Source organism: Fusarium sambucinum, chromosome III (assembly GCF_050947815.1).
Source record: "Fusarium sambucinum isolate potato_lamoka chromosome III, whole genome shotgun sequence".
NCBI lineage: Eukaryota > Fungi > Ascomycota > Sordariomycetes > Hypocreales > Nectriaceae > Fusarium > Fusarium sambucinum.
This window is the reverse complement of record NC_139292.1, coordinates 8,282,050-8,296,549: the sequence shown is the minus strand read 5'-3', so window position 1 is coordinate 8,296,549 and position 14,500 is coordinate 8,282,050. Positions and strand designations below refer to the sequence as shown.

General features: G+C 46.7%; 7 protein-coding genes across 7 annotated transcripts; 4 read left to right on the top strand and 3 right to left on the bottom strand.

Annotated features, from left to right (window-relative positions):
* Nucleotides 1–6: 6 nt before the first annotated feature.
* FSST1_012991 (uncharacterized protein) lies at nucleotides 7–755 on the bottom strand (the record flags this gene model as incomplete). Its single annotated transcript, XM_083236266.1, has 2 exons — nucleotides 7–392; nucleotides 446–755. 2 exons carry the CDS (start codon nucleotides 753–755, stop codon nucleotides 7–9), a joined length of 696 nt encoding a protein of 231 aa, XP_083082687.1.
* Nucleotides 756–1,013: 258 nt separating this feature from the next.
* FSST1_012990 (YqcI/YcgG family-domain-containing protein) lies at nucleotides 1,014–1,993 on the bottom strand (the record flags this gene model as incomplete). Its single annotated transcript, XM_083236265.1, has 2 exons — nucleotides 1,014–1,734; nucleotides 1,785–1,993. 2 exons carry the CDS (start codon nucleotides 1,991–1,993, stop codon nucleotides 1,014–1,016), a joined length of 930 nt encoding a protein of 309 aa, XP_083082686.1.
* A 741-nt stretch (nucleotides 1,994–2,734) lies between these two features.
* FSST1_012989 (uncharacterized protein) lies at nucleotides 2,735–3,343 on the top strand (the record flags this gene model as incomplete). The annotated part of the gene is made up of 1 exon (XM_083236264.1): nucleotides 2,735–3,343. The coding sequence occupies one exon, from the start codon at nucleotides 2,735–2,737 to the stop codon at nucleotides 3,341–3,343; it is 609 nt and encodes a 202-aa protein (XP_083082685.1).
* Nucleotides 3,344–3,981: 638 nt separating this feature from the next.
* Nucleotides 3,982–5,663, top strand: FSST1_012988 (major facilitator superfamily domain-containing protein; the record flags this gene model as incomplete). Its single annotated transcript, XM_083236263.1, has 3 exons — nucleotides 3,982–4,292; nucleotides 4,346–4,675; nucleotides 4,724–5,663. The coding sequence occupies 3 exons, from the start codon at nucleotides 3,982–3,984 to the stop codon at nucleotides 5,661–5,663; spliced, it is 1,581 nt and encodes a 526-aa protein (XP_083082684.1).
* A 265-nt stretch (nucleotides 5,664–5,928) lies between these two features.
* On the bottom strand, nucleotides 5,929–10,068 carry FSST1_012987 (uncharacterized protein; the record flags this gene model as incomplete). The annotated part of the gene is made up of 1 exon (XM_083236261.1): nucleotides 5,929–10,068. The coding sequence occupies one exon, from the start codon at nucleotides 10,066–10,068 to the stop codon at nucleotides 5,929–5,931; it is 4,140 nt and encodes a 1,379-aa protein (XP_083082683.1).
* Nucleotides 10,069–10,741: 673 nt separating this feature from the next.
* On the top strand, nucleotides 10,742–11,640 carry FSST1_012986 (uncharacterized protein; the record flags this gene model as incomplete). Its single annotated transcript, XM_083236260.1, has 5 exons — nucleotides 10,742–10,812; nucleotides 10,862–10,998; nucleotides 11,045–11,158; nucleotides 11,217–11,381; nucleotides 11,429–11,640. The coding sequence occupies 5 exons, from the start codon at nucleotides 10,742–10,744 to the stop codon at nucleotides 11,638–11,640; spliced, it is 699 nt and encodes a 232-aa protein (XP_083082682.1).
* A 471-nt stretch (nucleotides 11,641–12,111) lies between these two features.
* FSST1_012985 (uncharacterized protein) lies at nucleotides 12,112–14,100 on the top strand (the record flags this gene model as incomplete). The annotated part of the gene is made up of 2 exons (XM_083236259.1): nucleotides 12,112–13,213; nucleotides 13,265–14,100. The coding sequence occupies 2 exons, from the start codon at nucleotides 12,112–12,114 to the stop codon at nucleotides 14,098–14,100; spliced, it is 1,938 nt and encodes a 645-aa protein (XP_083082681.1).
* Between the last annotated feature and the right edge of the window lie 400 nt (nucleotides 14,101–14,500).

Sequence of the window (14,500 nt, the reverse complement as noted above, 5' to 3'; positions counted from 1 at the left end):
AACTATCTAATCCCGTAACATTATCATGCCACCCTTCCAATGTCCCAACTCTTCGATATTAATCTTGGCAGTTTCCCTGAACCCGAACTTGGTGTAAAAGCTTTCAAGACCGGCCAGACTAATGAGCCAAGCAACCGACCCTTCCTGATCAACAGTTCGCAAGTCATCCTCAAGCAAAATCTGCCCAAGTCCTTGACCTTGAAGAACAGGGTCGATAGCAAGTAATGCCAGATATTGGCCTTCTCGTCTTGCTGGGGTATCAAGTACCCTTGGCTCAACAATAGAGAGGCTACGCTCAAATGCTTCCATATTTCTAGGCTCAAATCCATGCACCGGGGAAAGGAGATTCTTGACAGCAGTGACAGCCTTAACAAGTGGACATATCCAAAATGCTAGATATCTTGTTAGCTATCCGACCAAAAGCGTGAGAACTTTATACCATTACAGAGACTAGATATCTTTTCTAAAAACGAGTATGAGACTGTTGGTCGCTTCCACCAGGAAAAACCAACAGGATGATCATGCTTATCAACCATCACTTTGAGCGAATAGCCCAGCGTCCAGTACCGGCACAGATTTCTGCGGTAAGCCCATGTATAGAAGGACTCGGGCTCTTGTTTTCGCGTTGGAAAGAAGAAGTCAATCAAGGGCTCGTTACCAAATGACGAGGCATACAGTCGAGTGACAGCAGGCACGTCAGAGTATGTCGCTGGTCGAATGCGGTATTTATTGTAGGGTAAGGAAGGTTGAGACATTTCGCATATAACTCCGTGCGCCACGGCGGATTCGAGGATTGGTAATAAATAATCAGTTACTCAAGCAACTTCAATTAGATGAAGGGTGACAATGGAAATTTATCTTTATTATGTTGCTGGAGCATTAGTCTAAATCTCTGCATGCCTGACATGTCATGGATGCTTATTAAGCTAAATGCTAATGAGGTCTATACCGCATTCAGTTAGGTTTCGTCAATATTTTACAAGGGCACAGAAGGGCCACCGTAGCCACAGCACTCAGCTGTCAAAGTTGCGGTATGGACACTGCACAGACTCATTTTTATCCTGTAGGCATAACTGGCGAATCTCGCTTGTGCCAGCCGCACCGTAGTCTGTCAAGTCTGGACTGATGCTTATCTTATCGTACTTCTGCAAGAGGTTTCGAACTTTGTTTTGTGCAGCCTTTCGTTTTTCAGGAGTTTGAAGAAGTTTGTCCAGGACCCATTTCGGCTGCACGGCGATTAATGGCACGCTCATATGCCTGCTCCAGCGTTCTTGATGGGCCGGTGTCAACATAACCGGGAACACTGGCTCTCCATTGAAACAGAAAGCCCATTTCGCATCCTCTGTGTCTTGTGGGATATCGTGTGGCCAAGCTTTCGGATCGCAAATACGAAGGCCTCGAAGCATGTCCCAGAAATTTCGATTATGCTCCTCGACAGTGCGCTCCTTCTCAGAAGGTGCGCTGATGATGACAAGAGATGTGTTTGGACCCAACGAAGTTGAGATACGTAGGTAATTGGTGAGAGCCAGCGCTATCTTGCGTATATTACGTGGTTCCGATGGGTTATCTGAGTCGAGGAACACAAAACGGTGATCTCCTGTTCGATAGCCCATCGTTGCATATACGCATGGAAACTTTTTCATGCCGTTTCCCTTGGCTAATATTGTGCTCTTAAAATCATGATATGCAAGTCCCTGCCAAGTATTCTCGTCGAATAAACCTTTGACATCATCTCTGAGAACATGTTAGCTTTACAAATTGAACCGAGTATGATGGAAACAAACCTCGTCAACAGCTCCGCATGTGAAGCTGGCAAAAGTCCCGAAGCTAAGGCAACCGCATCCCGTTTCAATGGTGATTTTCTAAGTCTGAAATCGTTCGTTGCGGATCTCAACTTCTTTATGAGATGACTGATAGTTCTCTGGAATCGTATTATGTCAGATAATATCGAAAATGCGACAACAAAAAGGATGGCACTGATTGCTAGTTGCATGATGCTACAAGATCAGGAAAAGTTTAGATATAGGAAACCAGAAATATCCAGGCAGCGTCGTGGTAACGTTGTTTCAACTTATATCCGTTGTCATGATATTAGCAAAATAAAGACGTCTATAAATGTATCGATCAGCAAGCTGGAGCAAAGGCCGAACGTGTCATTGATATGGTTCGGCTTAGCTGATAGGTTCGGGTTATATTATTTAGTCGAAAAATTAAATATCTGACAGAGCCATGACATGGAATTTCTTACAGCATCATGTCACTTTGCTGTCATTGTTACTTGTTGATCCAGCTCAAATCGAATTGATGCATGCGCCGTGCGATGATGCACACATCCGTACCGGGATTTATGCTCCGGTGTAGACCACTGCAGTGGACTTTCCCGGTGAACGGTGACACCGGTGTCTTACCCTTGAATGATTTGCGTGGTTGGATATGCTAATCTTCCCGCAATAGATCGATCTTTCAACACTTGATCCTAGTGTGAGATGGTTTCTGGAATGTGGGGCTGAAAACAAAAGCTGGGGAAAGGTGGATGAGGTCATAACCCTGCATCCTCGCATCATCCATTGACATTGAGATGATGTTGTCATTTCTGATCAATATTAATCCGAATACAACTGCTTTGCTATGTAACACAATCTTATCACAAATATCCGTTGTGCATCTGGAACGCCCTCGATGTTTGGAAATACGATTTAATCTTCAGATAATTTGTTCTATTAAGCCAACTACCATGGAGGACACTAGACATCTGTCCGACGGGATAATCGAACTTGCGCCCCGCACAGGAACTTCATTCCTCGTCAACAAAGGTCAACGTCTGGTGGTCATTGATCCAGAAGGCGGCCAAGTCTCTGACCTCGTGGCATTTAATCGGGAGGACACTGACGAAGTTGTCTCAAATGGACGAACCTTCGACTACGCAGACACCATATACCTGACAACTGGCCATCCACTGTACTCAAACCGCAGTAATGTCATGCTTAAAATCGTCGACGACACATGCGGACGTCACGACTTTCTGCTTACCCCATGTTCCAAAGATACCTTTCGAATCATATATGGACACAAGGAGCCGCACCACGGATGTTTCGGCAACCTTTCCTTGGCGCTAGGGAAATATGACATCGCACCGGACCGGATCCCTTGCGCCTTCAATTGCTTTATGAATGTACCTGTGGACGGCAAGACAGGCAAATTCACGGTGGACCCACCGATCAGTAAGCCTGGCGATCACATCGACTTTATCGCGGAGATGGACCTCATTGTTGCAATCACTGCCTGTTCAGCTGGTAAATCCAATGGAGGAAGTTTCAAGCCCATTCAATACAAGATAGTCTAAGGTAGAAATGGAGAAGTCTAGCTCAATAGTAACGCACATTCTCTCCCATTGGCTGACCGTAGTTCCTAAAAGAGAGTTCAGATCTATATGTCGCTAATCTCGGAACGAAGAAATAGTGTCAATGACACAGATGATTTCGCATCAACGATCGGATCAAATGCGGTTTTTGGAGATGAAACCCAAGGGTAGTCTCCTTCGTGTCATGATCGCTGCACTCCCGGCCCTACGTAGGTGATATTAGTCTAATGCGTAGTCTCCCTGTTCCAACAAGGAAATCTTGAACGTCATCCTTTACTGTGTTTGGTTGGGCAAAGGAATGGAGAGACGGGCAGGAACAGCTAGAGCCAATAATAACTAATCCGCTTTCAATTTTGGCGCTTCCGTCTTGATCGTGATGACTCGTCGCATCGATACCCCGGTGCTGCGGTTATGATGTGCCTAGTACCTGGACTGTCTCTTCGAGTTTGGTTTCTGTAATATCCCTTAACATGAATGCACAGAGATTTCGACTTCTATCTGTCGCAACGACATAATCTATTGAAATTATCTTTGCTACCAGCGCCGTGCTAGATTTGGTAATTGTTAAACCACTTTCTCTCCCTACTGCCCCATTCGTGCCACCATCTCTACAAGACACAATGGCGACCAGTGGCCCACTTGAAAAGGCTGTGGAAGGGAAAGGAGTTCATATCGACAGCGACAATCGTATCTGCTGGGATGAAGATGCAGAACAACACCCTCGGAACTGGAGATCCGGAACTAAGACATACACTGCCGCTCTTATATGCTGGCTGGAGATGTACATGACAGCAATCAGCTCCTCTGGGGTCAGTCTAAATACCGATAAAGATAAATACCTGCTGACGACGTTACAGACAGCCACCGCAAACTCAGCACGAGAAGAGTATGGTATGAGCAGAACACTGGCATATTTTGCCTTTGTGTCCATGTAAGCTTCAAAACACATCATAGCGAGAAGCCTTAAACTAAAACCAAGACCAGATATTTGCTTGGCCAAACTATAGCTGGCATATTCTGCTCACCAATCTCAGAGGTATTCGGAAGACGGACTATATATATCCTTGCAGCAACCCTCTTCTGCATTTCTTCGGTAATTGTGGCTGCGGTACCATCAGTAATTGCCGTATACTTTGGTCGATTCTTTCAAGGTGTGGCTGCAGCAATTCCTGCGACTGTTGCGTTCGGTAACTTTGATGACATGTATAATGCTGAGCATAGAATCTGGGTTGTTTACATATACACCATTCTCGGCATGTTAGGGTTAGCACTTGGTCCCATCTATTCAACCTACATTACTTCAAGTATAGGCTGGTAAGTTGTGAAGCAAGGAAGACACTGTCGAGACTAACGAGAAACTAGGCGTTGGGTGTACTATGTCTCCACAATCGTCATGGGTGCTACCGCCATTGCATGCATCTTTATAAGAGAGTCAAACGCAGATCAACTATTGGATAAGATTGTCGAGAAAATACGCGAAGAGACTGGCATAGAAGACTTGCAGCCTGATCATGCTGAGGGTGAGAAACTTACTGTCTCCTCCTTTGTGCGAAACACTCTCTTTCGACCCTTGAAGTTTCTTGTTACAGACCCTTTAGTGTTCTTCTGTGCCATACTATGCGCCATCGCGTTTGGTCTGATATACGGTTTGACAGAATCATTGACCATTGTATATACGGCATCGCCGTTTAACTTTTCGGAAGACAACTCCAGCTTGGCATTCATTGCCATTGCGATCGGTGAGATACTCAATGTTCTGCCGCGTTTCTACGACGCCTATCTATATAAGAAATACCGCAAAACACACCGACGTATCCTTCCAGAGACCAAAATCACATCATTTGCCATCTCGGCTCCAGCTCTTGCCATTGCTCTATGGCTCTTCGCCTGGACCATCCCACCGCGGGTAACAAATGTTCCTTGGCCTGTGAGCATGATTGGTCTGGTGATAATTGGGTTTAGTGCGAATGATTTCAGCTACGTGCTTTTTGGATACGCCACTGACAGTTATGGCAAGCATGCTGCCAGCGCTGTCAGCGCCATAAGCACTACACGCACCTTGGCTGCTGCAGTCTTTCCACTCTTCACACATCAGATGTATACTGGGCTAGGCAGTAATATAGCAACGAGTATCTTGGCGGCAGTCGCGAGTCTGTTTGCATTTACACCATTCCTGTTCCTAGGATACGGAGAAAAGTTGAGGCATCGAAGCAAGTTCGCAGCAGACAACGATGAAGCTCTAGAGCAGGAGAATTCGCATGTGAAGGATAAAGGGGACAACCAAGATGCTGGTAGTGCATGATAGATTTTGCAACCAAATTCATGCCCACATCAAAGGAGAATCAAAGGGTGTTATATGTACCCGTATTTAGTGTGAACAAAAGAACAGCGAAAGAATCGTGCTTAAATGGCGGGGGAAAAAAACATTACTACCTTGATAGACTGAGAATACAATGTGTGAACGAATTGATTGAAGAACTAACTAAGATAAAAGACATATATGTGTGGCGCATGATAGAATGCCATGATCATGCTCGTGATACTCTTCACGTCCAACCGTTGCCCCCTCAAAACATATGCACCCGTCTGGAAGAGTGATACATAGCTGGTAGGAAACCTTTGTTCTCATCGACGCTCTCAACCGCAGTCTGAAGACTCTTCGGTGTCCTTTTCAACACTGACGCTGACAGGTGCTTGTCGAGATGTTTGGCCTGCATCTCGCAAATCCTCTCATATGCGGTGAGAACAGTATACTCGCCCAGAGCAGTTGCTGCTTCTTTACCTTGGTCGAGTAAATCCTCAAAAAGTCCTGCTCCAGATTTCTCATCGTCTTCAGATTCCATATCCTCCTCAACCTTGGCATTCTTATTACCTCCCTCGTGAACTGGCTGCTTTGGCACAGAGGGTGATGTGGTAATAGATCCCATACTCATGACTCTGTCAAGCCCTTGATTCCCTGCATCCCAAACCCTTGCATAGCTCTCAGTTGCAATCTTGGAACCCTTATTCAGTCTTTCCTGACCCTTGGTGGCACTGGCTGAACTGCTGATGTACTTGTCCAGAACATTGCACATCTTTCTCTTCTTCCGATTCATGTAGGTTTTCCAGGCATTCATGAGCCCGGGCTCAATGGCCGAGTTGTCGAAATCAATATCGCTTGCTGCGATGCGATGACCATAGAAGGAGTGCGTTGAGCCGAGCTCGAGGTAGCACAAAAACCACTTTGCCCCTTGCGCCCCAGAGAAGCGAGCCAGGACCCATTCGCCAGCAACGAGTTGAAGCTGGGGTTCTTGAATGAAATCTATGATACGTACAATTGCTTTCTCCTCCTCAGTAGGCTTCCAACTGGTGGCTATTTTCTTGTCGATCTCGTTCGAAGTGTTGTTAAATTGATCACCTTTAGGCGAAGAACCATCCTGCTCTTTTGGCTTTGCAGAACCTTTAATTTCCAGGTTCCCATGAAGCTTGCTAGCTCGATCTTCTTTGATGACTCTATCTTGAACCGCTTGTTCAATGTCAATCTGTTTCTTGAGAATGTGTTGGTCGCAAGCGAAGTTGACGACCACGCTAGCGAATCCCGTACTGATGATGCACCATCCTGAGATTTTCTGTTTCGGGCTAGTAGCTCGCGCCACCTGTCTCTCGAGCTTTTCCCCATCGATCATCGTAACAACGATGCGTTGTATGTCAAAGATACCTTCAATTCCAGAACTATTAATAATAATAGGGTTTGGACAAGTCAGGTCGTCGGTAACATTAAGGCCACTTGTTCTTGAATCCCGACTTTCTCTCGCAGCCTCTGGCTCAAGTGTCTTGGAATCAAGTTGTTGTATCTTGCTGGGTAATTTACCGGGTGCTTTTCCACTTGCATCAGAAGATGATAAGCCTCCCAGATATGCTTTCACTTCATCATTCAGAGACAACCACTCAGGCACTTGAGGCATTGCAAGCTTCTTTGGATCGGGTGAGACTAGCATTGGACTAAGGTCACTCTCCACCGGTTCCGAATGATGTCTCGCAAATGATGGTTTGCTAATCCCACCAAAGCCAAAGCTAGGCAGTTTTGGGGCTTTGAGGTTAGGCTGAAGCTTCATTGCAGATAGTGACGGCTTGTTAAAGCTACGCCCAAACGCAAAACTTTCACCGGGACCCGATGAAGGGCTATTCTCCGTGGACTCTTTCGTTTCCGCTGTCTGTGGTGGTACGGATCTGGAACCGTGCAGCTGGATATACCGCAGGATCTTACCAATGTTGTCTAACTCCGGACGAAGGACTTCAAAGCTAGATTCTCGAATGAATGCACAGATTTGTTGCACCCAATCCAATGGAAGACCTTCGCGACCCTTAGATTTGATGCAATCTATAGTGTCTCGAAGCAAAGTTATGACACCATTGTAGGCCAGCATAACCTCTTGGCGCTTCCTCTGCACATCCGTCGAGATCATCATGTTGTAACGTCGACCATGGTCTTTCTCATTCACATATGCCTCGTGAAAAGCAGGATACATGGAACGGCCCCGAACGGGACTTCCCATGCCCACGCCCGACCAGTTAAAGACGGAGACATCGTTGTGGCTAACCACGACCTCATCCAGAAGTCGCGACAAGGCTTTGGCATAGCCCTCGGCGTGGAACGACTGAAAACGCACCCCGAGAATTCCCATGAGGGAGTAAACGTGATCAACGGGTACAGTAGCCTCACGTTGGCAAGAAAGCTGTAGAACCTGTTGAGCGGAGAACCCGCTACGAGTGATTCCTTGCTTCCAAGACTCTAGTTGATGCACTTGACCGAACTTTGCAATCAACTTCCGGTCAGAGACAACGAGATCCTTTGTTGCTTCAACAAGAGAAAACAAGAGAAAGTTCATGACGTGTTGCGCCTCGGCCTCGTCCTCATCAGTCACGTTTCCTGATTGGAACTCAAAGGATATCTGGCTCTTCAACACGCGCATAACATCTCTTCCACGTGCATTAGATCCATCATGCCCATACTTGACAAGATTCCAGGCTGATAGGTACACAGAGCGACTCATCTCAGGAATAGCTGTTTCAGTGGTCATCTCGGTAGGGAATTCGAAACCCAGTGCGTGAAGAATGGATATGAGACGCAAACCGACCTTGACGCTCTCTGAAGCACTCTCGTCATCACTATCGTCGGCAATGATAGCATCATTATTACCCAAGAATGACTCAAGGGCCTTAGAACTCGCGATGGCCCTTAAAGTGTTCGCGATGGCCTCTCTTGACACGCCTTCAGAGAACATACAGGCTATGTCACCAGCTGTATAGATTTTGATAAAGGGGATCAGTGGATAGACGTATCCGAGGCTCTCCACAGGTCGACTCAATGACTTCCCCTCAGAATTGGTAAAAAAAGCCATCTTACTCATGACTAGCTCTTGGAGTGTCCACGCCCGGGTCGCCCATTCAATGTTGTTGTCTGTAATAGACCTGAAGCTGGCAATGACTTGTTGACGCTCACCCGCCTTGCCTACCTCACCCGTATCTCCTTTTAGAAGGTTCCAGTTACGAATTGCATCATCAACATGCAAGTCTGTGTCAAGATGGACAAGGCAGAACTCTGCATTGGCGTACCAATCTCCCATAAGCGAGAGTGACTGAGACAGCTCTCCGTAGTTCAGCTTGTCAATGCAACAAGTATCGGACCAGATGTAGGAGGCCCCTCGCTTAGGGTACAGCTTTGTTCTGAAGATTTCGCGAGCCTCTTTCATCGAGCTATCGAGTTTCATAGCCGACTTCCAACGCTGAAGGAGTCGTATCATGTCATTGAGAGCATCGCTCAGTGGACGATTGTCGCGCAAGAACATGGCTGCGTTGTTTGCCTCATTATTACTCGCCCATTTGACCTCGAATGCTTGTTGTGCATTTGTGTACTGCTCTTCCGCTTCATCAAGAACTGAAGATGCGGGAATGGTAGAACCAGCGACCATGTCTTTCGCTTCACTAATGACTGGAGATGAGTTAGGATTAGAATCAGCGACCACTTGTTTGCTGCCGTCAATGTTCTGCTGTATACGCTCGGCAAGATGATCAAACATGTTCTTTTCCATCCTGGAACGCTCGACGTTTGACTTTTTTCGGTCTCGATCCTTCCGTGCGTCATTGAGCTCTTTTTCGGCGGCGGCAGCATTGGCGTTCATAGCTAGCAAGTCACTGACAGTCTTGCCTTGTGAATTGTCTCCAAGTAGAGACAAGATTCTGTTTTCTTGCTCGAGAACATCAAGTTTGCATTGCTCGAGGACAATGCTGATATCACTATCCGGGATACCGCAAGTGCTATTATCTGCGCGCTCAAGGTGCATCATTCTTGCTCGTTTGATGTGAGCCAAGGTGATTTCATCACCCTTCCATCGGTGCGACAGCATGCAATACGCGTCCAAAGGGTTGGTATTCCACACATCGACAATGTTGCCTGTTTCCAAGTCTATCAGACGTAGCGGTCGCGGCGCTTGGTCGACTTCTGGTGAGCCGATGAAGCCGACGTCATGAAGCCCACTGGAAGCATCGCTCTTTGACTCGATGAAGCTTGGCTTGAAGCCAGGGGTAAACCACAGATTCAAGATGGTGCGGAGTTTCTCAGGACTGCCGCCGATATCATCAAACACCTTCTTGAGATACTCCGGTGTGATTTCAGTGTATGTGCTCAGGTCAGTGACCCTTGCTATCTTCTCAGTGAAGTTGTCCATGGTCGTTAGGTCGATTGAAACGTTTCTCAGTAGTATGTTACTTGGTGATAACATTGAGTTCTAACCGGGACGTGCAGACTCAGAGGAGAACCTTTTCTAACAAGGAGTAGCTGCGGGGGAAACTACTGCCCTGTAATTGGTGTTGTTGTAACTTCTTGCAGATGAGAACTGCTTCTCTCTGGAGGCGTCGCAGCTGAAAGAACGCGGTCTTAATCGGCTTGATCTTACCCACAAATGTTCTCGCACGGTACACACGCAACATCATCAATACATTTGCTGACATGCGTGTCTCTGCCACTCTACAGGCAATTGCATCTAATGATGTGTTGTCGTCCCGTCCCAGAAAATGATCTACACCCTGGCGGAGCTGAATGTTAACTAGCCAAAGACCAATGAAAAGTGCTGAGAGTTCAATGGTGACTGCCTGCATGAGCTGAGCAACCTCGTCCTCGTCTAAACTGTCCTTGATTGGATGTAAGGTTACATCTGCTTAGGGAGTAGCCAGCTATTCGGCCAAGAAAAGAGGTCTGAGAGCGAATGTTCAAGTCCACATGAAATTAATGGAAGAATGCTGAAGCGATTATCACACATTTCTCGCAACAGGCTTGTAACATGGTGGAAGACTTTAAACGCTCAGTCTCATCTGATTCTTTCATCGACAATTATTCTGACCATGGCATCCTACCACCGTGTTCTTGATACATTTGACAGATCAGTCAAGCTCAAAACTCTCGAATGTGACTAGTATGTCAAAGTTCTACTCTCTACTCACATTAAGCTCATTTGATATCAGTGACATTCACCCATGGGATATCCTTGTGGATGGATCACGTTGGGATGGCAAGATCCGGCTTATTGGTTTCGTTGATGTATTTTTCCTCATCTGCTACTCGGGTGAATCTCGCTTTGAGAAGGGCATCATAATATACAGTGAGAAAACAGCATTCTACAGTCGCATGATACTTACAAGCAACAGAGGATGATGTTTTTATTCGGGAAATCCTACAGCAAGCCAACGTTACTGCTATAGAGCTAGGTCTTGAGGTAATGAACAAAGATGAAATAATCGCCGCAAGAGAGAAAGATCGAGGTAAGGACAAATTTCGCCCAAGAGTCGCAAGGTATACTAACTTCCAACTCATTTCCAGAACCAATCCTTGAGCGATACTTCAACTTCCAGAGTATCAGAGGTGGTCTTGACTATACCATAACCAGCCTCGGGCACGAAATTGGGGTCAAGACGCGGTACAACAAGACAGAACTGAAGAAGTATGTCATCAAAATTCGAAAAGGTAGAGATTTTGCAATGAAAAGTAAGTCTAGGCAGAGTCTTGAGGTGCCATTGCTCACGCGGTCACAGAGCGCATCCTTCGTGGGGTATCCCAACACGATTTGTTTGACTTGATGCACGATGCAATTCGACTGGGAGTTGTGACACACGCAGAGCTTGTCGGGCATATTGTAGGTAAAGCAATTGGAGGCACGACGGTGGAGGATATGGGGTCCAAGTATTTTGAGGCCATCACTGGCGCCAGAAGCTCGCAGAATGTGGCGTTGGCGGGAGACAGATGAGAGAGGTGTGGAGAATTTCGGGTACAAGGCACGGAACGGACCAACACAAGTCGCAGTAATTTATTGCTGTTGTCACGCGTGATTGTCTTTGGCTGTAACGTGGTCCATCTCCACCATGAATCCCTGCACATTGTCCACAGTGGAACAAGATGTTGCACTCCCAGTGTCAGATACACAACCGTGATTGGATGGGTGGGCTCTTGCTGACGTTAGGCGCCAACCAGGAGCTCTGTGCGCACCGGATCAGCCCTGTAATGCCATGTACAGTAATATCAAAGGGGCAGAAGGACTAGGGTTTACCGCTTCAAGTGTCAAGTCAGACCATCTTAGCAATTTTCAGCCAGCCTCATTCCCAGCCATCGCCGTATGTACCCATTATTCGAGCAGAGCAGCGCCTCAAGGCCTCGAATATTTGATAACTTTGAGACTCGTGAGTTTACGACTATATCCTCAAAATCGGCTTTTCTCGTCATGTCCTCGACAGCTGTTCCAGACTCAGGCTCAAGCGGGGGGAGCAACGATGACAACACTGAACTCCTTGTGGCGGTTGTTGCACTCGTGATCTCTGTTTTAGCCTTCGTCATCGCCATCCTTCAAGCTCTTCAGCAATATCTTGCCACCGCTACCGGCTTCTCCTCTTGCAGCGAGGCCGTCATAGGGAAATGGTCCCAATTCGCTCGGCGTCAAATGGTCTGGAGTGAATTTCGATTCGAGGTACAATTTGAGGCCCCTGTCATCTTTGTCGCCAAACCGAGCAATACCAGAGGCCCTTTGGGCGACGATGCTCTGGCCAAGGATGAAAGCAGAAAAATAATTCGGTTGGATGGCAGTAACGCCAACTTCAAATACACCGATACTGTCAAGGAATATGACGACAATTATAAGAAGAGTACACAGCAGGTTGTGCACACGGCTGACAACGAGAAAGCCACTTGGTGCGCTCTTCTCATGGCCATTGTCCGAATGGAAAAGGAATCTCGCGAATGGCAGGGCAAGAAATCAGGAGAGTGGCGCAAGGCAACTGGTCCTCCTCGCCCAGCACTTGATAGACCAGACCCCCCACAGGAACCTGATGCTCACCACTCCCTGCTTGTCTGTATGCAGAGAAAGAGACGTACGTGGGACAGTATGCCGAAAGACTTTGCCAAGCCTTATGCCACCACTACGATATCCCACATCGTGGAAATTGCTGCCATGTTAGGTATCCATTGGAGGCAGTTCGACTTAAACAACGACCAGTACCGCGCCCAGGGTAACGGTTTTGTACTATATGGTTCATATACAGATGGTCTTGGCATATGCTTCAATTTCCAGAAACAAGGGCCAACGTGGTTTGAGAAAAATCGCGTTATACCCAGCTACAACGTCAAGCAGTTGTGTTTTGGTATGGCTCCAACGATATTCTACCAAGAGCGCAAGGTATACGCAGACGAAGCCAAAGGCGCCGAAAGTCTTCAATTGGGAAGTCTTGCTGAGATAGCAAAGACATTGGTGGTATTTGGCTGCGATATTAACACGGTCAACTACTTTCGCAAAAATACTGACCAAGCTCGTCATAGCCACCTTTTTGCTGGTAAGTTGTTCTCAATTGAACTAATTAGACGATCAAATGCTGACCGGATAGTTCCATTCGAGATACTTGGCATGGTTGGCGAGATGCTGCACGTGAAGGATACCGTATTCCGTATGCTTCCAAACCCAACAGTGTTCTTCTGGGATCCCAGTACTTTCTCTCTTCCTACGCTACTGGCAGAATACATCACCTCGTTGCGACTTCTACGAGACCAGTCTCTGGTCGGAAGTGAGCAAGTCAAGCGAATACTAGAATGGGCGGAAAAGGACCAGAAGTTCCCACTCTTACGGAGCGAGGGATCAACATTGGACGTTTTTGGCGAAGACATCAACGGGGCTACGTTGATCAACGGCCTCAACCATCTTCGCGGCGGAATCGAACTGTGCGACGAGTACTTTGGGAAGATGAACAAACCGAGTTTGTCAATGGTCAAAAAGGTCGTGCGTGTCCACATCCAAGAGGTCATGAGTATTCTGCACGAGAAGAATGAGTCCGAAGCCAACAGTGAGGCAGTCGTTGAGGCTTTGAGCGATGCGCCTATCACCATTCATGACATTGACTCGGCATCGGCGGATGAGAGGGAAAGTCTCCTGATACAAATGTACTTCGCTCGTGTACGGGCTAATGTTCTCCGGATTGTGAACCAACACGGCCTTCCTGGCAAGCATACGAGAGCCAGAAAAGACTCGTTCGCTTCAGACAGTATCTCGAATCATGGCAACTCTAAACATACGAATAGGTACGAGCCTAACGAAATCAACGAAGTCTGGTGCACACTTCTATTCCGTATGTTGTGTTGGTTGCAACTACACGACTTTCACAAGATGGATTTGCACATCAGCAAGAGTGACGCCTATGCAAGTCGGATTCCGGTTTTCATGGTCTGATACAGATTCCACTCGCAAGCCGGCTTCCGGGAGATAAGCATGAAAAGTGCTATAATATGTGTCATGAGTTATGACTAGAAAGGTAGCACAGTGCAGTACACATATCTAGGAATTAGAATTGTTTTAAACAATCTAGAGTCACGTAGAAAATGCATGGAGTTGTCGATGTTACTGAAAGCCTTTTGAAACATTGTGACGTAGTGGAATTTGTAAATTATTCTCATTCATGATTGTTTTCATCATGTAAATGTCACCTACACCCTTACATTCGAAATCTGGGCAGACGCTATTGACTAACCCTACTTAGTCTAGTCGGCCTCCTGCATATGCCCATATCAGTAAACAAAAACCTCAAGTATGTCATTACGGTAATATGGCATAGTTGAAAATTCATTCCTAT